Source organism: Mesoplodon bidens (genome assembly GCF_964165515.1).
Source record: "Mesoplodon bidens genome assembly, chromosome: 14".
Taxonomy (NCBI): Eukaryota; Metazoa; Chordata; class Mammalia; order Artiodactyla; family Ziphiidae; genus Mesoplodon; species Mesoplodon bidens.
The window spans coordinates 63,283,962-63,308,172 of NC_138170.1; the positions used below are offsets into that span (position 1 = coordinate 63,283,962).

General features: G+C 35.2%; 1 protein-coding gene across 1 annotated transcript in view; it reads right to left on the bottom strand.

Moving 5' to 3' along the window:
* BIRC6 (baculoviral IAP repeat containing 6) overlaps positions 1 to 24,211 on the bottom strand; it is a 238,718-nt gene that overhangs the window by 59,955 nt on the left and 154,552 nt on the right. Inside the window, 8 exon segments of the mRNA XM_081254965.1 lie at positions 6,853 to 7,021; positions 7,906 to 8,070; positions 10,312 to 10,529; positions 12,562 to 12,862; positions 17,741 to 17,937; positions 19,321 to 19,494; positions 20,502 to 20,669; positions 21,786 to 21,917. Of these exon segments, the coding sequence (XP_081111091.1) occupies positions 6,853 to 7,021; positions 7,906 to 8,070; positions 10,312 to 10,529; positions 12,562 to 12,862; positions 17,741 to 17,937; positions 19,321 to 19,494; positions 20,502 to 20,669; positions 21,786 to 21,917 (1,524 nt within the window).

Here is a 24,211-nt window from a genome sequence, read left to right on the forward strand (position 1 = left end):
TCAGGCAATGTGTATCAACAAAACAAGCAAAATAACTATTTTCGTAAATGATAAAATAATATATTTTCTACTGATAAACCACTACATTTTCATGTAACAGAACTAATATAATTTGTAAGCCCTCTACAAACAACAGGCCCTCTTGAATTTGCTGCCCTGAGGCCTGAAAAGATAGCAATGGTTCCAACTGTACATTTACTCTGAAGGATCTTTTTACTAATAACTTTTGGATTTAAAGAATGTGGTCATATTTACGACATTTGCCATAACAACAAAATTAACTTTATTCTCTCATAAAATTAAACTTAAATACTGCATTTTTGAGGAATATAACCTAAGATATATTCCAAAGATATATTGGATTTTAACCCAAAATCCATTTTCCTGAGGAAAATCAGGTGGTATAAGAAAGCTTGCAATAATGGCTTTTGTCCCATTATAGCTAGTTACAGAACTACCATAGCAATATTATGAAATAAGGAAATTTTAATACTAGTATATACTATCACTTAGCTAAGACAACCAAGCCAAATTAGTAGATACTTTATAATGTTCTCAATAAAAAAAAAGTTTTGTGCTTGTTCTCCTTTCTTCCTTCCTCTAATATATCACATTTATTCATTTCTCTCTTCCATAGTGAAAAAATCCATTTATATCTTTTTTAAAATTTGAAAATATGTGAACTTAGTAATGGCCACATCACAGCTAAACAGTAAAACGTGGGCAACTGAATAAATTTCTCTGGATTTCATTTGCTCTTTCCTAATCTGACACTATGAAACACGCACTAAAAAGGTAGAGATTTTATAACACTTTGATAAAGAGTTTCCAGCATGCTCTACTATATTAATGGCAAGTAATTTAATGTGCTCAGTGGTGCTGTTTTCTGAACACAGGAACATGTCATTTTCCAAAATGGGAATGAGAATGATAAGGGTGAGGGACTCTAAAGTAACATTTTACCTGCTAATTCTCACATTCACACAGTTTTACAAAGTATTTCTAGCAATGAAATGAGATCTCCATCTAGTGGCCAGTGGGGTAACTGAAGGCTTACTCAACAGCATGTATGTAACTGACAGCAGCCTGAGGAAAAATGATCCTTGTTTACAACGCAGCTTTCAAAATAACATGGCTGTGACAAATGGAACTCAGAATGTTGGGAGAGAGAAATTAAAATGAACATCCTTCATATGAAGATTTTCCTATCTACCTAAGAAATCTCATGAAAATAACTACTTTCTTTAAGATTTTTATCATTCCTTTAAAATATGATACTAGAGATAAAAATAGCCTAATACAAACATATAAATCACTTATTTGTTTCAGTTACCTACCTTGAAGCTGTGGCTTCAAATTCACTGTTTTATACACAGAGTTACCTTAATGAGCATTGTTTGCCTCAAGTCTCACTCATTCACTACTTGTGCTGTGTGCACCCTTTGTTTCTATGAAAAAAAAAAGGCTCGTAAAAAGCAATTAAGTGGTCAAAGCAACACCTCAAAGGCTAAGAGGGAACATAAAGTGCTATCTCTTGACGAGAAAATTAAAATCTTAGATCATTTAAAAAGTGGCATGTCGCCTGCCAAAGTGGACTGGTAAGGTTGATAAGAATAAACTGAACGTTCATAAAATAAAACGGAAAGAAGTCAAAATTTGTGGAAGTGTTAGTGCTGCCCTTACAATAGCAAAAATGGTCTCTCTGGTTCGTGATAAAGTGCCTGCAAAGACTGAGAAAGCATCAAGTTTGTGACTAGAGGACATGTCACAGAAGCATATCCCCGTTGAAGGCAAAACAATGTGTGAAGAGCACTTGGCCTCTGTGAGCACTACTGTGAGGGGGTTGAGGAGAGCTGAGGAGAGGAAGTTCAAGGCTAGTAAAGGATGGTTGGCTAGCTACGTAAAGTGCTACAGTCTTAAGAACTTAAAGATCACAGGAGAATCGGCATTCCCAGAAGAGCTCAAGAAACTCACAGAAGAGAAAGGTTATCTTCTAGAGAAAGTCTTCAACTGTGATGAAACAGGCTTGTTCGGGAATAAGATGTCCAATCATACCTACATCCATAACAGTACCAAGCAGGCCCCGGGGGCTCTAGGCCTGGAAAGATAGCTTTACTGGTGCTGTGTGGCAACACAGCAGGTCACATGATCAAGCTAGGCCTCATCTATGAAGCAAACAATCCCCAGGTCCTTGAAAACAAAAATTGCCTGCCCGTGTGTTGGCAATGCAACAAGAAGGCTTGAGTGACACCCAACTTGTTGAGATGGTTCCACCAGTGCTTCATTCCTGAAGTGAAGAAATACCTCAAAGAGAAGGGGCTGCCAATAAGGTCCTCCTCACAATGCTCCCAGCCATCCCCAATGTCTCTGCTTTGCCAACAAGAACATGGAAGTGGGGCTTCCCTGGTGGCGCAGTGGTTGAGAGTCCGCCTGCCGATGCAGGGGACACGGGTTCGTGCCCCCGTCTGGGAAGATCCCACATGCCGCGGAGTGGCTGGGTCCGTGAGCCATGGCCGCTGAGCCTGCGCGTCCGGAGCCTGTGCTCCGCAACGGGAGAGGCCACAACAGTGAGAGGCCCGCGTACCGCAAAAAAAAAAAAAAAAAAAAAAAAGAACATGGAAGTGATGTTCCTGCCTCTTAACACTACCTCACTACCACAGCCACTTGACCAATGGATCATCAAGTGCATTACTGAGGTGACTTACACCCACCTCACCTTCAGGAGGATCCCTGCTGCCCTTGATACTAACCTTGACTTCAGCATCATGGATTTATGGAAGAGCTTCACAACTGTAGATGAAACTGTCCTTATTGCAGAGGCTGCAGATGCCCTAAAGCCCAAGACAGTCAATGCATGTTGGAAGCCACTATGGGGTGGGGTAGTCAGTGATTACCCATTATTGATGCAGAAGTCAGGAATATCTTGAATGTTGCAAGTGAAGTTGGTGGAGAAGACTTCACTGACATGATTTGAGGACAACAAGGAACACACAGAAGAACACAGAGAAACCTTTCCCAACAAGGAACTCAAAGATCTACTGAAATCCTTGACAGATGATGATGATGATGATGATGATGATGATGCAGCAGAAGATCTAGAAGAGGCAGGGCTATCAATCTGGACACTTGAAAATTTTGCAGCAGTTTTCCAAAAGGTGGAATTATTAAAGGATATGATCCTGAGTACATCCTCCAATGGAATGAAGCCTCCGTGTCACCCGAGGGATAACAACATAAGTACAACCACTGTAAGATTTGTTTGATGATGCAAAGAAGAAACAGCTTACAACAATGTTTCTAACTAAAGCACCTGCAATTGTGAAGCCTTGATCTTCAGTACTTCAAGACCCTCAGCTCTCAACCTCCACACATCAAAACATCATTATTATTGGACCTCCTTCAAAGTATCAACATCTGCAATTAGAAGCTGGTTCTTCCAACACAGATGTCCTGTCAGCAGGTTCAAGTTAGCCTGATGTCTCACTGCTTACCTACATGCTACACATCTGTCACTTCACCATAGGCATCAGACAGCAATCATCATCATCATCACATGACAGTGAACAAAAGAGAAGGAAGAACCAGGGTTTTGGTGAGTGTTAACACAGTGTGTGTGAGAAAAAGAATAAATTTATACTTTCTCGATTTATAACTATAGTTTCTATATGTACTTATAGTTTAAACACTCTATGTATTTCTCTTTCATTAAATGAAAGCAGTCTGTACGTGCTGAAAGGAAGAAAGTATTATGTTGTTGCTGGTGTGTACTATGTAGTTAGGTCTATGATGAGTGTCTCTGTACTGAACCTGTAGACTTTTTTTTTTTTTACATCTTTATTGGAGTATAATTGTTTTACAATGGTGTGTTAGTTTCTGCTTTATAACAAAGTGAATCAGTCATACATATACATACGTTCCCATATCTCTTCCCTCTTGCGTCTCCCACCCTCCCTGTCCCACCCCTCTAGGTGGTCACAAAGCACCGAGCTGATCTCCCTGTGCTATGCGGCTGCTTCCCACTAGCTATCTATTTTATGTTTGGTAGTGTATATATGTCCATGCCACTCTCTCACTTTGTCACAGCTTACCCTTCCCCCTCCCCATATCCTCAAGTCCATTCTCTAGCAGGTCTGTGTCTTTATTCCTGTCTTACCCCTAGGTTCTTCATGACATTTTTATGAATAGTGTGTTGTAGACTTTTTTCTTGTCATTATTCCTTAAACAATACAGCATAATAACTATTTATGTAACATTTACATTGTGTTAGGTATTATAAGTAATCTAGAGTTGATTTAGAGCATATGGGAGGATGTGCAGAGCTTATATGCAAACACTATGACATTTGATATAAGTGACTTGAGCTCCTGTGGATTTTGGTTTTGGAGGGTCCTGGAACCAATCTCCCAAGGGTTAATTATATTTTACTATAGCTCTCGAAAGAGCTTATTACATTAGGCTTGTGTTTTTGCACATCATCTGCTAGCAACGTAAGCAAACCATCTCTTGAATAAAACATCTCACACGAAATTATTAGCACTGCTCTCACACTTAAAAACCAACTTGCTGGATATGCTATAAAATAGTCCGTATTCTGTAAAAATGTCAATATCATGAAAGACAAAGAAAAGTTGGGAACTTTTCTGGATTAAAGGAGAACAAAGATATGACAATTACATGAAGTAACAGATTCTGTATTGGATGCTCTACCTTATCCCAACCCCCCAAATGGCCAAAAATAATATTCTACAGACCAATGACAAAACCGGAAAATGGATTTAAGACTAATTTTATAAAATAAGAATTTTACTAAGTTCCAAGAAGACTGACTAGATAATTTGTTCAGATTTTAAAATGTCACTTTAAAAATCAGCATTTTAACCAAAATTGATAATTTATATAAGTAGCATATTTACTAACATATTAAGCTACATTTTCTTGAAATACATCTATAACTCATATTTAGAATATTCTAAATGGGCATACTTAAATAATACCTTGTTCCTTAAAAACTATGGATTGGATATATCCTAAGTTCCAAAAAATTTTCTCTGATAAATGAAAACATCATTTAAGAGGTGTTCTGCCAATTATCTGACCTACTTATCTTAACTAAGTTAATTATTTTATATTAATTTACCTTAACTTAAAATCTTATTTCAAAATAATTTTTGTAACCACATTCAAATATAAATCTATCAATTAAAATTATACCACTGGACAAAGTACCAGATTCAAGCATATAAATCTCAACCTTGGGCAAAGAAATTTCTTTACTCTGGGAAAATAATCACAAAGGAAAGGCAAACATTAAATTTCTAAAGTAGTTCCAAGATAGACTATCTCAAGTCTCTTCAATTCCATATATTTACCAGAATCAAGGCTTATTTATTAAAATACACACTTAACAGAAAGTGCACCTACTTGAATAGACTATTTTAAACAGTAAAAGTAAGTAATACCAGATTTCCTGTTTGATTCTGAACCATAAAGATAAAAGCCCAGTGTTACACAAGGACTGAATTTCAGAACAAGACAAAATTAAAAATTTCTGAGACGTCATATAGTTTGAAAGTAAAAGGATTAAAAATATTTTAACAATGTGGAAGGAAGTAAAGAGAAACCTTATCTTACTCTGTTCAATTTTTCTAAACGATTTAATATTAAATTGCGGCACTGATCTGAAATACTTGTGTTTACAGCTCCAAATATTTTACTTAATCAAAAAATATATTGTGCATTTGACATCTATTTTTTCAAAAAGACAAATCTGATGGATCAAACAGGTCAATCTAAAAAAAAATCAATTATATAACACCTCAATATTTTTATGAAAAAGTTTGAGGTAGGCTGGGAAATGGTGTGTTTGGAAGCACAATAATCTTTTGAAGGTGGAGAACACAGGCAGTAAACCCTTTTCAAATACAAGTACATTTTCAATCCATCTAATTGCATTTGAACTGCTACCACAAATCAAAATAGACTACTTCAAGATTCACTTCCATTGCTTTCCTCACCTATTCTTCCTTAATAATATAATTAAATGTGTAAGTGTTTATTTTCTTGAGTAAGAATATGAATAAAAGCAGAGATGAGAAGCAGAGCAAATATTTTAAATTTTAAAATGAATAAATAAAATTAAAGGTCCTGGCTAAAAGGAGGAGATGTTAACTATTTGTTTTTCTTGGCAATACTTGTATGTCACTGAGTGTCTAAATAAAACAAACTTTCTGTTCTTATTTAGGAAAAGAATACATTTCTTGGAAGATAATTCCACAACCAAGGAAATAATAAACTAGTTTCAATCAATAATCAATTGTATATTGGCAAAGTAAGTAACTATGGTACTTTTTATTACTGAATTTGTAAAAACTAATACTCATTGTCAAGTATCTATGGACTTGAATAATTCATCTATCTGCCTTTCTTCAAATAACTACTGTCTGAAATTCTAATTTTGAGAAAAACATTAAAAACACATAGAAATTCAATTAATCGTATTCAGATCAGAATATTGTCATGAAACTGCTAGGCTTTGCCCTATCATTTTCAGTTACAGGTTATTAAAAGAAAAAAATGTACTTTCACAGTTGAAAACAAAGGGATAATGAAAACTTTTATTCTATGTTATAGATGACTACATAGTAACAAATTAGGGGCTCCCCAAAACAACTAAATGTTTCTCAAATAATTTTAAGAAATAAATCCATCAAACTCACACCTATATATATTAGGGAAGGATAATTTCAAATATTCCAATTGAACCTTATTGTTTAAACTGATAATGATAAAATAAGTAAACCAAAGTAATCATCCACTAAGATATTTCAAAGGACTAGTTACAGTGTGATTTACCTGAGTCATTTCGTAGATAAGATGACATGGCAGGGATGAGGCAGGACTGACTGAGAAGCTCTAGAAGAACAGACGGAAGGGCATTACTGTTCTGTCCTCTACTCTCGTGAGATGACTGAGCTTCTCCATTTACAGCACCACTTGCAGGATTTATATAACTTGCAAGAACCTAAAAATAAAAATTGTTGGATTTAAATTGCATTCTAGCTTCGTAGTTTAAAAGCCCATATTTTATGTTAGTCAATCTGAATATCAAGAGAATATATTTTCAACTCAATCAATGCCTCATACTACCTGTTTTAAAAATGACATTTTTTTCTTTAGATTTTCAAAAGAGGGTATGCTTTGCATGATGATGTAGTGTATGACCAGACATACAGAAGCAATCCACCTAAGAACATGAACTTAAAAGCTTAGTAGCAACTCTGAGATTATTTATTTCATTGAATAGATTCAGTTTATAGTTTGAGGGTGATGGAATCTTAGAATTTTATACAAGAATAAGCTTATCATCCTAGAACTGCAAAAATTATGTTCAAAGACTTCACCAATGCTCTAAAAAAAAAATGGACAACTAATTTTAGTCAATTAGTTGATCCAGGAACAAAAGCTAATCTTTAAGAACGTACTCTTCTCATTTCTGTGGTACTGAAGACTTTATAAGCTAGTTCACCTTGCCCAGTTCTAGAAAACTTATAGAACAATGTGAGAAACAAAGATATAAAAAATAGATTTTTTTTAAGAGTCCAGATATAGCACTTTAGATGAGAAGTTGACCAGAAGAAAGTAGACATGGCACATTCCAGTGATTTGATAATTTCATCTTTGTCACTTTCCTCTCAGTGAAGAAACTAACCAAGAGGGAAGAATTTAGAGCTACAAGTAGGGAAGAGAAATCTTTGTCCAGTATCTTAAATGTACTGAGAGCACGGAGTACAATGGGCTGTATAAAAGTAGCTTAGGATGAGATGGATAGTCAACAATAGTTAAAAATCAATACAACAAAAAAAAATTTAACTATTATCACTGACAATATCAACTTTGCAAATATACCTGCAGGAGACAGGTAACATGTTCCTCTTCCAGCCTCTGTTTAGTTAAGGCTTGTTCCACATCCCATCCAGAAGCTGTAGAGCCTGTTCCAAAGCCAGTCCCTTTGGCCCAATAGAGCTGCTGTTCTTCTGTTGATGTAGGGTTGTGAGAGCTTGATACTGGTGGCTTATAACAAAAAATAAAAATGTATTACTATTTGGTTTCATTTATCTTCAAAAATTTATCAGTAGAAATTTAAATAGTTTAGCTGCTATGGAAAACAGTTTGGCACTCCTTAAAAAATTAGACAAAGAAAGACAATGTGACCCAGCAATTCCACTCCTAGGTATACATCCAAAGACATAAAAACTGATACTAAAACAAATACGTTACTCTTATGTTCATAGCAAGACCATTCTCAATAGCCAAAGGGTCAGCCCAAAAGCCCACCAATGGCTGAATGCACAAACAAACTGTGGTTTATACATACAATGGAATATTATTCAGCCATAAGGAATAACGAAGTACTGATACATGTTACCTAGATGAAACTCAAAAACATTATGCTAAGTCAAAGAAGACAGACACAAAGGTAACATATTGTATGATTCCATTTATATGAAATATCCAGAGTAGGTAAATAAACAGAGACAGAAAGCAAAGTACAGCTGTCAAGGGTTAGGGGAAGGGAAAAATGGGGAACAAATGCTTATATTTAAGAATAGATAAATGGGGGCTTCCCTGGTGGCACAGTGGTTAAGAATCCACTTGCCAATGCAGGGGACATGGGTTCGAGCCCTGGTCCAGGAAGATCCCATGTGCCGCGGAGCAACTAAGCCCGTGGGCCATAACTACTGAAGCCCACATGCCTAGAGCCCATGCTCCACAACAAGAGAAGCCACCGCAATGAGAAGCCCGCGCACCGCAACGAAGAGTAGTCCCCACTCCTTGCAACTACAGAAAGCCTGCATGCAGCAACAAAGACCCAACGCAGACAAAAATTAAAATTAATTAATTAATTAATTTTTAAAAAGGATAAATGAAACTTTAACAATGTTTCCCAGGAATAGTTAGGTTAAAGCATTTTAGGGCCTAAAGAGTCAATAACTCAAAATTAAACAGAGAAAACAGTGAAAGGAATAGGGATATGAGCCAGATCTTTTAGGATGAATCTATAAAGGTGTCATATGTTTTCAATTAAAGGAAACTTCAACTGAGTAATGTAGACTGGCTCACCACTGTTTTGCCATTGCTAAAGAAGCTAAGAAATCTAATAATCACCTGTCAGTTTATACAAAGCATGCTTATTTAATTTTAGAACTAAATTAAACTTTGAATACATTGAAGTTTTTGTCATAAAGAATCTTAAGAGTGATTACTCCTTTGTTATCTTGAAGTGTTTTTGAAGTATCAAACTAAGATTAAATCAGAAAACCATATATATTTGAAGATTTTATTCAAAGTTTGTCAGGTTTCCAGTTAAAGATAGATTTGTTTGGAGACTGGCTAATATCAGAATCACTGAAATTATTTTTCTAAATTAAGGGTTGAACAAGGACTATTTTTCCTAATAATTTATCTTCTTCCTTCTTATTTGGTGTCATTTCCTAAAACAGTCTGTTAGGTGATGCCTTGATATTTTTTTGAGCTCTTGTTCACTGTATTCCTTTTTTTTTTTTTTTTTTGCCACAGCCAAAAAAAAAAAAAAAGTTAATGAAATGCCGTATTTTCTACTCTGTGAGAGGTAAACATGGACAGATGCTTCAGTTTATTAAAGTCTAATTAATAATTGTCTTTCTAAAAAGTTTTATGTATTTTATGAGATGTCTTATACATCTTTTTCAGATTTATTTATAGATATTTTCTTCTTCTTTTGGCCGTGCCGCCCAAAGGATGTGGGTTATAGTTCTCTGACCAGGGATTGAACCCACGCCCCCTGCGTTGGAAGCACAGAGTCTTAACCAATGGACCCCCAAGGGAAGTCCGATATTTTCTATTTTTGATACTATTCTAAAAGACATCTTTAAACAGCTCAATTGGGACTTTACTGGTGGCGCAGTGGTTAAGAATCCACCTGCCAATGCAGGGGACACAGGTTCAGTCCCTGGTCCAGGAAGATCCCACATGCAGCGGAGCAACTAAGCCTGTGTGCCACAACTACTGAGCCTGCGCTCTAGAGCCCGCAAGCCACAACTACTGAGCCTATGTGCCACAGCTACTGAAGCCCACGCACCTAGAGCCTGTGCTCCAGAACAAGAGAAGCCACTACAATGAGAAGCCCATGCACCAAAGGGAAGAGTAGCTCCCACTTGCCTCAACTAAAGAAAGCCAATGCGCAGCAACGAAGACCCAACGCAGCCAAAAACAGATATAAATAAAATGACATCTTCTTTAAAAAAAACAAACAAAAAAAAAAACTGAACCTACCTCTGTTTGATTGAGGCTAGAGTTTGGAACTCGTGGGGCATGGTGGCTCAGAGCAGAGAGACAGACAAGTATGAGGTGTAGTGCTCCAATTTCCAATGCCATCCTCCGCAGAAGCACACCATCGTCAGTCGTCAAAGGTGTAGTGCTAAACAAGCTACGAAGGACATGGAAAGGAAGGGTTGGGAGCACGTTGGCTGATGGAGATTGCAGGATATGACCTAGATTAAAAGGAGAAGAGAACTCAAAATTAAAAATACTTAAAAACACAATAAGGAACAACACACAAGCTCACAAATTTATAATGGCAATGTAATATAAAATTATATCATTATACTTATTAGAAAACAACCACAAAATAATACCAGAAATAGTGATATCTTAGTCTTTAAGAATAAAGTGTCTAGAAAAGCAGTAAGAAGACATCACATACATAAACTCCAAAAGAAAGTTGAAATATACTCATATGATATTAGTTACAGACTGTCAAAATTATTATAATCTAGAATTTAAGCGAAAACTAACAACTAAAAAAGAAGCATTAAAAGTTTTTTTACAAGAGTATGAAAGTAACTGCTTGCCTTGGAAGTAGTTTCAACCATGAATGCAAGAGTGTAACAATTTTGTTTTGTTTGCAATAAAGTTTTCTACTACGTTCTAGCTAGAGACGAGCGTTAAATGTAAAAAAACAAAACAAAACAAACAAACACCCACTCCTACATGAATGGGAGATGAGATAACTACTGTAAAAAGGTATGTCAGAATTATGCTTTTTAATAAACATTCATTGTATATTCACTAGAAATAGTTTGAAATGACCGAAAGACAATTCTTTTTCCTTTTCAGTTTAGTGTTACATCTACTATCTCGTAATAGAGTCCTAAAATACTATGGTTCTTATCCCTCTAGGTACTTAAAAAATCAGATGAAGCAATTAGAAATTCCCGATCTACTAAAATAAATATATACAATTTATATATGAAACCAAACAAGCAGGACTTATTTAGTATATAGACACTGTAATTTAATAACAATTATTACAAAAACATTTAAAATTATGTCAACATTTTTGAAGAATTCCATCAATATGAAAATACAAAAGAAAAAGTACATACAATGAATATTCAATAGCTTCAGAGTTATAGGATTCACGAATAAATTCATATAATTTTATTGGATTATATATACTTTGTACAGGGTTTAAAAGTGTATACTTTCTAAATGGCATGTGAAAGATTTCACCTCTAATCAAAACCACATGAGTTTAAAGTAAGATTAAAAAATACTAATTATCAAATGTAATGGTCATTGAAGAATCAGAGGTAAACCAAATGAAAATGTACTTGCTAGGCTACCCTATGATTTTTCTTTGTTTCCTTCTATTAACACAACTGCCCGCCCAATGGAAATAATCACCATAGCTTTCTATTATTATTCTCTATTATTATTATATTATGAAATAGATTATCATATAGTATAGTTATAATATTTTCTTCATTCTGTTCTCTTTAATCTAAATATTGCTACCAGATTCACTGAAGAATTCTTTAAAAAGATTCTCATCACATCACTACTTCACTTAACATATTTTAATAAATTTTAATTACTATTCAGAATAAAATCTGAAGTTCTTAAGAAGCCCTTCCATGATTTGTTATCAATAACAACTTTTTAAATGAGTTCTCAGTCCTGCTTTATGCAAATTTCATCAGCCAACTTATCCCCTCTCATATAATATGAGCATATAAACACTGCTCAAATCATTCCTTCTTTCTGAAATAACCTACATTGACAATTTCCTTCAAGGCCCCATTAAAAACTACAATGCTGTTTTATTCACAATGCTGGGTAGTAAGGAAATAATCTCACACTCGTAAGCCTCCATAATACTGTACTTCTCTCAAGGCTTTTGTAACTTGTTAAGTCTATATGTGTATATACATTCCTCACTGCTATTACTGGAACACATTAGCTACTTGATGGCAGGATCTAAATACCTGCTTCATCTTTAAATGCCTCCAATGATGCCCAGCAGTTTTGTAAGTACTCAATATATAACTTTTGAATGAATAAAGAAGTGAAAATGAAGCTTCTTTAGGATTTATTATATCTATTATTGGAACTAAGTTGCCAATAAGAAATTATCTAGTAGCTAAACTATGAAATAAATAAATGAAGAATAATAGGCAATGATCTGAGTAATTTTACACAACCTACCTACATTAAATTTCATTAATAACACTAAACACTTACTTCCTTCTCCATCATCTGTCACTCCCAAAACCAAGCGAAGAAGGCACTGGGCATGTTTCCTTTCTTTTAGTAGCACTTCAGCATAGCCCGGAAGACGAAGAAATAATCCAAAAGCAGCCAAAGAATGGGCAGGTATGGGAGACATGGTCTGTACTGCTGACTTGATAGGTGGAGGTTCAGCAGCAATGGTTTCTGGCGCTTCATAAACTAATTCCCCTGATTGTTCAATAGTCACCCATTCAAACTGATCACTATCCTTTGGTTTCTCCTGAGTGGTAGATGTTACAACTGGAGCACTCACCTAAAGAAAAAACAATTTTGTTTGGCTATTTGTACGTTTCAACATCAGATTCAAATTAAAGACTTGGATTCAAATGATCTCCTTAAAATATAAGAATATAAAAATCAATAAAGGATGTATAACTGATCACTTTGGTGTATACCTGAAACTAACACATTGTTAATCAACTATACTCCAATATAAAATAAAAATTTTTTTAAAAATCAGTAAAAGGACATGTTTTTTAAAATGAGTTACATGATACCATGAGTATGGTGGTATCTGCCAAGTACCTCTACTCTAAAAATTACTATTTTCTCCTTTGTAATTAGTTCAGTACCTGTAGACAGGTTCTCTGAGACTATATAAATATCCTGTTTCGCGCTAAACTTTGATCATTAGCATTTTTATGCTTGCGTGAAATAATAATTATTACAGTGGTTGCCAAATGGTGATTTTCTAATTCTACCATTCCTGCTACATTAGTTGGCACTGAACTGTACACAAAAATATTTCCTTCTTCTCCATCTATTTATTCATTCATTTATTAATTTATATCCATATGGATTCTAATTTTACTCTGTAAGTTATAATCTGTTACTATCATTTTATCTGATGCCCAAGGAGAATCAGATTTGGTCAGTGGAACCCCCTTAAAGCAGGCTTCTGTATCTAGGCTCATCTTGTACATTCTCTGCCCCAATCCTAGAATTTTTCCAAGGGGCACCGATTTTAGTGGAAACGGTATTTTAAAAAGAAGATATGGTATATAGGTATATACACACTGCTGGGGGTAGTCTGATTCCATGCCCTATAAGCAAACAAATCTAGGAAAAAATATATAGAAACATGTATATCTGTGACTACATATATAGACAAAATTTCTAGCCTGTACTCTTCCATATGCCATGGTCATGAAAAACAAAGGTAACAGAATTGTTACAGATTAAAGGAGACTAAAGAGACAACTGAATGTAATATATGATCCTGAACTGAATCTGTGACGATTACCTCCCTCAAATCATGCAAAAGAAATTGAATTTTTTTCCTTTTGTCCTTGAGAACATTAGTGGGACAACTGGCAAAATGTGAATAAGATCTGTTCACTGACTTATTTTACTGTTAACCACAGGTAACATTTTCTTATTTCTTTGCATGTGGTAATTTTTCTATTATACACCGTACATTGTTGATGAGATGTTGTAGTAACTCTTAGTTCTATAATCACACTCTGGGATGTGTTCAGTTTTATTTTAGAAAATAGTTAAATTACTGATAGGTCACCTTGAGGCCTTCTGTAAATTTATTAGGAGAGTCTATTTTGGTTTTGCTCTTATTTCTCAAGTGAATCCCTGATTACCGGGATGCCATCTATACTCTTAATGTGTGACTCATTTGCAATTCCAATAGAAAAGCCAAGATTTTTACCTCTAACTTGGAAGGAATAGAACTGCAAATTGTCTCCTCCATGCTGGATAGACGCTGAAATCTCTGGACAGCTCTTTTACCCTTCTAGTTTTCCCTCAAGAATCCTATGTATCCATAATTCAGGAGCCAGCTATGGTTGTGCAGAAATTCATGTGCAGAATTCCTGGAGCTCCCCCATCTGTGGCTCCCTCCTTTCTGAATTCCTCCCCTTTTAATTTCCAGCCAGGATGGAAGAACCAAACTCCTCTGTAGCTTTTGCATGAGTTCTACCATCCTACCCCACAGAGACTGAGGAGTATTCTCAGGAGAAAGGTCACGTAGACACTAATCTCACCCAATGTGGTTTCATTCTTTTTGTGTTTAAATCCTCTTCAATATGTGCCTACTTTTAGTCACTCTCCAGAGCCTTTAAACAGTTTTTTAAAATAGTCTGTCCAGAGTTTATATATACAGGAGAGTTAATCCTATACCTGTTATTCTGTTTTACCAATTTACCTTTTATGGAAAGAGTAGTAATGGTTGAGGGAAATGTACAAAATTTTCTTCACTGGGTATAAAATTCTAGGATGGCAGATTTTTTTTTCTTTTTACATTTCAAAGATGTAATTCCCTGCCTCCCAAGGTTTCTGATGAAAGGTTAGTTGTCAGTGTTATTGTTACTGTTTTGAAAAGAAATGAGTTGACTGCTTTTTTGGCTGGTTTTAAGCTCTTCTCTTGTTTTTGTTTTAAGCAGTTTATCATAATGTTCTTAGACATGAATATCCTGCTTGGGGTTTACAGAGCTTCTTGAATTTTGGATTGACGTTTTATATAAGTTCTGGAAATTTTCTTCCTTTCTGTACTGTTTCTGTCCCTGTTTCAATCCACTCGTTTTCTGCAACCATAAATTCACGTCAGAATTTTGCACTTCTAGCTACATGTCCATATAGCTCTTATGTTCTTTTCATTCCTTATACATTCTATGCTTCAGTTTGGATGATTTCTTTTGACGCATCCTCTCTACCACTAAATTTTGTAATCTTTAGTGTTTGATCTGTGGGAAAATCCATCTAACAGTTTTCTTAATATGAAGTATTAGAAATTCCCAAACCATTCTATAAGACGGTATTACCCTGATACCAAAATGAGACAAAAACATCCTAAGAAAGTACAGACCAAAATCTGTATTCATTTCCTATATGGTATGCTGTAACACATCACCGCAAACTTACTTAAAACAACACAAATTTATTATACTAAAGATCTAGAGGTCAGAAATCCAAAAAGAGTCTTATGGAGCTAGAATCAAAGCTTTTGATCCTAAATATCAAGTGTTCCTTCTGGAGACTCTCAAGGAGTGTGGGTTCCTTGTATTTTCCAGCTTCTAGAGGCTATTCACATTCCTTGGCTTTTGGCCGCTTCATTTGAACCTCTGCTTCCACAGCCACATATCCTCCTTTGACTTTGCTACCATTGTCACACAACTTTCTCTATTCTTGGCTTCTGTTTAGATGGCTGAGGGGATCCATGAATAATATGACTGATCTCTTCAAATAGCACTCTGTGTGACTGAATGCACTAGCATCTTGATTTTTCTGAGGCACCAGCGAAGGTTGAACAGCCATATCCTTGGCTTTTTCTCCAGAGCATGCTTTTCTGACAGCAAATCTCTAATTTTAGCATCTTTTGCAATCTGGATAGACTGAGAATTTCTCAAATTGTCAAGTGATGGTTGCTTGTTGCTCAACAGCTCTTTCTGCTCACATTTTACTATTAGCACCAAGAAGAAAACAGGTAACTTCATACTCGGGTTGGAAATTCAACTAAATATCCAAGTTCATTACTTACCCTTCCACATTCAGGACATAAATATGCTAGGATTTCTACCAATAAAAGACAGGGATACCCTTTCCTCCAGTTTCCAATAACATGTGCCTCATTTCTTTCTAAGCTGCACCATTAGTATTTTTAACATCCATATTTCTACCAACAGTCTGCTTAAGCCAATTTAGGAATTCTCTATGATACACAGGTTCTCTCTACTGTGATCCTCACTTTCATCTGGGCCCTCACTGGCAAAGGCTTTCCATCCATAGTTCTACTAGCCATCCGTTCAAAGCAATCTAGACCTCTTTTTATCACGCTCCTCAAAATTCTTCCACACTCTGACAACTACCCAATTCTAAAGTCACTTCCACTCTTTTAGGTATTTATTACAGCAGCACCCAATTTCCACTCAATATAATAAAGCATACTGAATACTGAATTAGGGAAGTCTTTTTCATTGAACAACAAAAATCTTGAGAATGTTGAAGTTTTTTCCATTTCAAACTTTTGGCTGTATCATTACATTTTCTAGGAAGAAATAAAATTTTACTCATATTTTTCTGTGACAGTCATCTTATATCACGGTTATATTATCTTAAAATAAAAATATCATAAGCTCTTTGAATAGCAGGTTAAGTAATAACCATTTACTGAAAAGGTATTATTGTGGATTGAACTGTATCCTCCCAAAGATATGCTCAAGTCTTAACCCCCAATACTTGTGAATGTAACCAATTAAGAAATGAGGTCATAATGGCTTAGGGTGGACCCTAAATCCAATGACAGTGTTGTTAAAAGGAGAGGGAGATACAGAGACACACAGATACACAAAAGGAAGACGGCCATGTGAAAAGGCAGGCAGAAACTGGAGTGATGCAGCTATAGACCACTGAATGCCATTAACTGCCAGCAATAACCAGAAGCTAAGAAGAGGCAAGGAAGGATAATCCCCTAGAGCCTTCACAGTGAGCATGGCTCTGGTGACACCTTGATTTCAGACTTATAGCCTCCTGAGCTGTAAGAAAATTAAATTTCTGTTGTTTTAAGCCACCCAGTTTGTGGTACTTTGTCACAGCGGCCCTAGGAAGTAGATAAAATTAGAGAGAATAATTCCCCTACCTCAATCAACAGAAATCAAGAGCTTGGTATTTACAACTCTCCACGCATCACACCCCTCTCATTAATAACAGAACATCGAAAGTACATACCTCAGTGACAGTAACATTAATGAACAGGAGAAGAAGTTAAATTAATGTTTTAAAAACTACTTAAATGGAAATAGCACTTAAAAAGGAATAAAAGTTAAGCCAAAAGACATAGTGTACTTGGGTAGAAGTATACACTACTATTTCACTCTCCCATTTCCAGTAATATCCGTAATTAATATCACACCTTAGGAAGCACAGAAACAAAAATGTTAGTGTGATGACCATGAAATCAAAGTAACTGCTACAGTGTGATGCCCCTGGCAAATCTGCTTGGTCTTCAACATTTCTTTACCAAATTACTTCTTACAAAGCTCCGTATAGGCTGAGCTTTGAAAGGTTTATACGCTACTCAAAGACTTTAGGGAAACGGTACTTCCAAACGTTAAGTTAAACACAAACCGGAAAACAGAAGGTCTTTCCCATGGAATGATACAATTAATTAGGAATCTTATCTTACCTGTTGAATTACTTCTGGATACAGCATGGGTAGTCTTTCTGCAATAAGAGCCAGTCCACCCATTCCTGCAAAAACTTGTAATGGTGACTGAATGGGACAGGTTTCAAGTAAAGATTCATCCAGTATCCCATCCATACATTCATCACTTGGAGTGAGAGCCTCATCATCCGGACAACTACCAAGTAAATCTCCATGATCTAGAAGAATAATCGCAAATAACAGCTAAGAGAGGATCTGTTTTTATAATACTTTTTCACTTACAAAGCAAATATTGTTGTCATCTCGCTACTCAACAAAAGAGCATAATTATCTTAAGCTATTCAGATACAGCTATTTTAGGCTAGATGCTACAAACATGTTTAGATAACTTCTGATGGTGCTCCCTACAGTCTTACTACTCGAAGTATATGGTCCATGGACTAGTAAGCATCAGTATCAGCCTGAGAGCTTCTGAAATGTAGACTCTCAGGTGCCATCCTAGACTGTGTAGGAATCTGTATTTTTATAATGTTCTAGGTGATTTACAAGCATACTGAAGTTTGAGAAGTATTGTCCTTTAGGGCAAATAAGTAAAACCTCAGAGACTCCAGAAAATATGAATGTATGTGCATGTTATGCTCTGAAGTATCCAATTAGGAAAAACTGAATAATGACAAAGACTTTTCTTACTGAAGACTGAAAATTATACCATAATGGTTAACTTCGAATCACTCACAGAGGAAAACCAAAAGTTTATGTTCCCACATAACCAGACCCTATGAACATTAAAACAGACAAATGATCCTGCTGAAAATCTGGGCAAAGAAAATGTACTAAAATTTATTAAAGAGTACAAAAGGCTAATAATTGAATCTTTCATCATGAGAAAGACTGACAATAAATGACACCATATCCACACTATGAAAATCATTGCTTAAATATCATTTATAGTAGTGAAAAATTGGAAACAATCAGATTCCTTCAACAATTGTGAAACAGACAAATTGTTATATCCATATTTAAAATAGGCAATAAAATGCACATTTATAAATATTTAATTGAATATATAAAAATAAAAAGGTAAGAAAATGTATGATCCCACTTTTGTTTAAGGTAAAAAATGTTTATGAGCACAAAATATCACTCAATATAAATTATCAGTAAATTGGAAATTCTAAATTGGGGTTCTCACTTTGATTATAAAGTTATGAACAATTCACATGGCTCCTGCAGAAATAATATTTTTAAAAATTAGGGAATTCCTTGGTGGTCCAGTGGTTAGGACTCCATGCTTTCACTGCTGAGGGCCCGGGTTCATTCCCTGGTCGGGGAACTAAGATCCCGCCAGCCACACAGTGCGGCCAAAGGAAAAAAAAAATTAAAGCATATGGGCCCATAAAATAAGTGATGCTACATAGGGAATTAACATTAATTTCCAATGGAAATAATGGCAATTTTCTATACTTACAAATAACTCTGTCATAAAGAAAGAAAAGTATCTCAAGTTGATGTAATAAAAATGTACATTAAGTCATCAGCTACAAAAATCCCTGCCTGCTCGGATTACAGACTGCAGTTTTAAAGAAATATCATACACATACCTTTTTCAGGGTGCAGTCTTTTAAAAGAATCTGTTTTTGACAGACTTGGGTCTGTGATAACTCTAGAACCCAATTTAACTGTCAGATCTATTGAACGGTAACCTTGAGGAAGTTTTCGGTCATACAGCAGAGTTAAAAGTTGGGCAAGCGTCATTTCAGCTGGCAATGGCTGGCCTAAAAATGATATAACTAAGTTAAACCTGGAATCTAAGAGGGAGACATTTACTTGATTCAATTTACTCAATTATTTAATGCTTTTACTAAGTTAAATTACAGGTAAGAGTTTCAAAGCAATTTAAAAACTGCCCACAGAAAGTTTACAAAACTCAAATCTACTTCTGACATATGTGAACAAAAATATCTATACAAAGTGTTAATCAGTTGCTAACCAAATCCCACCAAGATCTTCCGAGAGCCATGGTGAACAGAAAAAAAAGAAACATTCCCACAAATCTGGGATTGGCAAATCTTTTCCATAAAGGGCCAGATAGAAAATATTTTAAGCTATGGAGGCCATATGGTCTCTGCTGCAACCTACTAACTCTACTGTAGCATGAAAACAGCTATGGACAGTACATAAATGAATGGGCATAGCTGTATTCCTATAAAAATGTTTTTACAAAAAGAAGCATCCAGTCCACCTGCGATAGTTTACTGACCTCTGCTTTAAATCAACAATGCAAAGCTAAGAAGTAAAATCCAGTCAAAGTTAGTTGGCAATTTGATTATAATGATACAGCACAAAAATGCAGATAAAATGGTTATCACCTTGACCAACAGCAAGTATACTGGTCAAAGAATATGTTTAGGTAGAGAGGAAGCTTAACTATCAGGGCTACATCTAAGAATTCCACAGCTAGAACTAATTCTTTAAAATTCGCCTCACACTGCATCCTACATAACTTGTTATGAACACACGAAAACATTAATTTTACTGATCATTTTATGGCACATTCATAACAAAATTTAGGAAGCAAGTAAAGTATAAAAATGCAACATTATAGTGTTAAAAAGGGTACAAAATAGGTTACTCCCTTTTTGTTCTCACTTCTTTTGGAGGGAACTATATGGACAAAGTCTCACTAAATTATTTATCTCATCAATAGCACCTGATTACACAACTGATTTTTACACTTGTAAGATTAGCAAAATTTCGTATGTTTTATCACTGTGAACACTACCAGCTAAGAGTTTGTGGAACAGGTGAAACACAGGGACAGTAATTATTTTGTTGGCAGCCTCTGCTCCTGAGGAAGCACTTCCTGCTTTATCCGGCATTGTCCTCCCTCTCCTGGATGGTGGGCGAGGTGGTGTAGATGACACAGCACGTTTAGATTGGGATTTCAGCCCTGAAAGAAAAAAAATCACCAAGATTTTATATAACCAACACACTCATGAAGTAAAAGTGTATTTCTACAATATATTACTAAAGCGCCACATTCCCAACGCCAAAAGATAGAAATATTTCTTCTCATTAAATATCTATTCTCTTGGTTCTACCTGTCATTTATTATACTCCATGAATAACTGGCTGCATGTGTAACTACTTTCCAGGAAAGTATAAATTAACTCCTATACTCTCTGAGATACATATAGATGACCATCCATTTACCAGAATGTAATTTTGTGCAAATATGTACAGAAAATCTTGTGTTCTTAATTTTTCTCTGAGATAGGACGAATTAAACCAATACATAGGTCTGCTATTTGAGGAGTAAGGTAATCTAGGCTGAGCTTTCTCTTCTGAACTAAGAATTTTGTTAAGGAAAATATCCTCCAAAATTATCACTTATCATGGCCATTTTTTCTTCTTCCTGCATCTAACAGTAAAAACTCATTTTTCAACCAATTTTCTTTTGATGATCTTTATTTTCTAATTTTATGTAATAAGCACAATATCATAAGTAAAACTAGTGAATACTTTTTCTTTTTTTTAAAAAAAAGGAGGTTACAGGGACTTCCCTGGTGGTCCAGTGGTTGAGAATCCTCTTTCCAATGCAGGGGATGCAAGTTCAATGCCTGGTCGGGGAAGTAAGATCCCACATGCCATGGGGCAACTAAGCCTGTGTGTCACAACTAGAGAGAAGCCTGCGCATCGCAACTAAGACCCGATGCAGCACTCAATGAATCAATCAATAAGCAGGAGGTTACAGAAAAATTCCTTAACACTTAGTGAACTTTTAAGAGTATAATTCCCAGTATGCTGTCAAGCTGAAACAAAATATCTATTTACACATGCTGAGTATCTGATTAAAATATACTAAGCTCAAAATAAGTTTAATAATTTCAGTGCCAAAAAGTAATGGATTTCTGGTACAATTGTGTATTTAATATTAAGACATCATTATGCCAGTTTTTTGCATTAATACTTTTTATTACATGAAGTTCCTGTAAATATAAATTGTTACATTTTACAGAAACCCAAACAAAATCAAGATCATAAAAAAAAAAGCAAGCAAGCATACCTGAAGCAACAACAACACTGTAATTGTCCTGAAATCCATTTTCTGCCTTAACTTTCTCCTTCTCTTCATGGTTTTTCTTTTCTTTGTCATCTTTTTGTTCATTAATTAGTTTAGCAGTGATACTTGGTGTATCTGTAAGAAATTTTTATGTAAAATACACTGCTTTTCAAAATTGTTAAGAAGGGAAGCAATAAATATCTTGGGGACGTTTACACAAGATTATGTTATCACTAATACAAAGGCAATGTAAATGGTCTGGAAGGAATGTTGTTAAGGAAAATCTGACATTCAATTCTCATTGATTTTATCAATGAAAGGGACTCATCACTCTCCTAAGGCCAGGATACTTAAATTCCAATCTCTAGAAATTATTATGTATTACAATAGTACTACCTCTAGAGGCAGTTTTGAAAACCATTATCAAGAGCATTTGCTTTACTGTAGGCACAGTTCAATCTGTTTGCCACGTAACATCAATTTCAGTTCTCACAACATGCAAACCAAGGAAGAATATTATTTTCAAAATAGGGAAACAGCCTTATTAGCAAGGTTACTCATACAACCTGTAAAGGGCAATATGGAATTCAAGCTCAGGACTCCTCCTAATGCATTACTTATGCATTAGACTTCTATTTTTTTCTACAAATGGGAGTATAAAAGAACAAATTTAAGTAACAGAGGTTTCTGGTTTTGTTGTTTTTATTTGGTTAGGAATCTTAGATAAAGTGATATATTTTACAAGTACTTTAAGAATCAATACTAAAGACTTTCATAGATAGCTATTACTCTGAAATCATATTTTCTTTCATGCTTTTGAATATGGCATGCTATTATAAATCATGAAATAAATGATGACCATACAGTGATCTTATTTAACTGTTAAGAAGCTCAAAAAGCTGGATGAACTGTTCTGATATTAAGAATGTTTTTCACTAAGTGGATATGACTGATACAGGCTCTCTTTTTACTTTTCTAACTTAACACAGTTATGATCCAGTGCTTTATTATAATGTTAAGGTGAAATGATCACGTGATAAAACAGCATCTTTTGTATTATTTCCTATTTTGTAGCTTTCTTTGAATATCTGAAAATATCCCTGTGATCTCAATTTCTAGAACCTCTTCCAAACTAAAGATTGCCTTTAGACCATTTCTATTTTTGTGAAATTAAAAAAAAAATTAAACACTGTAAAATACAGCAGCTCCCCCTTATCCATGGTTTCGTTTTCTGTGGTTTCAGTTACTTGCGGTCTGAGGATATTAAATGAAAAATTTCAGAAATAAATAACTCATAGGTTTTAAATTGCTTCCTGTTCTGACTATAATGATGAAATCTCACTGGATCCATCCCACCTGGAATTCCCAAGAATGTCATTGTCTGCTCTGACATTCAGTCACGGATGTCAGTCATCATGGCTGGATAACCCAGGATCACCCAAAGGAGATGATCCCTCTTCTGTTCCTCCTTTGGATGTATTGTTAGAAGGTCAAAAGTAACCTAAGCCTATGTTCCCAATGCCTGTGTCATTCACCTCACTTCATCTCATCACGTAGGCATTTTATCATCTCTCATCATCGCAAAAAGGAGGGTGAGACAGTACAGTAAGATTATTTGAAAGAGAGAGACCACATTCACCTAACTTTTATTACAGTATATTAAGTAATTGTTCTAAAAGATTAATATATATATCATATTTATCATAGATATGTATGGATGAGAAAAAAACATAGTATATACAGGGTTCGCTACTGTCTGTGGTTTCAAGCATCAGCTGGGGGTCTTGGAATGTATCCCCTGCAGATAAAGGGGGACTACTATAATAAATACATAATGCAACAATACATTTTACTTTCTCAGAAAAACAAGCAAGTAACCCCAAATGGCAAAAAGAGTTACACAAGTCAGAGGGAAATATTTAAGTAATAAAAAATTCACACAATCATAGTTCATTAGGTGATAAGAATTTATAGTCTTTATTTTTATATTACTTTGTTATCTAAGACTCCTAACTAAATAAAAATAACAAAACAAGAATATATATACTGTTATCTCAATAAATGCCATTCAAACACTAAAAGGTATCACTGAGAAAGATTTTGCTCAATTTACTGTTCTGGTTTGGATTTCCACCTGTGGCCAAAATGAAATAACAAAGACCAGATTACTATCCTACCTGAAATAACTAAAAATTAGGAAAATATATGAAATAAAGTTTTCAGATACTGGGCATCAGGAAGGCAGGACAGTGATTCCTGGGTGAGTGGAAACAAATGAAGTAAGCACTAGGATTGCACCAGCTTATTTCCTGCATTTTCCCAGACCACAGCTCAGCACAACCCAGGCATCACTCAATGTGAGGATACAGAGATGAGAGTCCAGGAAGACAAAGGCAGGTTTGGCTGCAGTTCACAGGGCACAGTGCCAA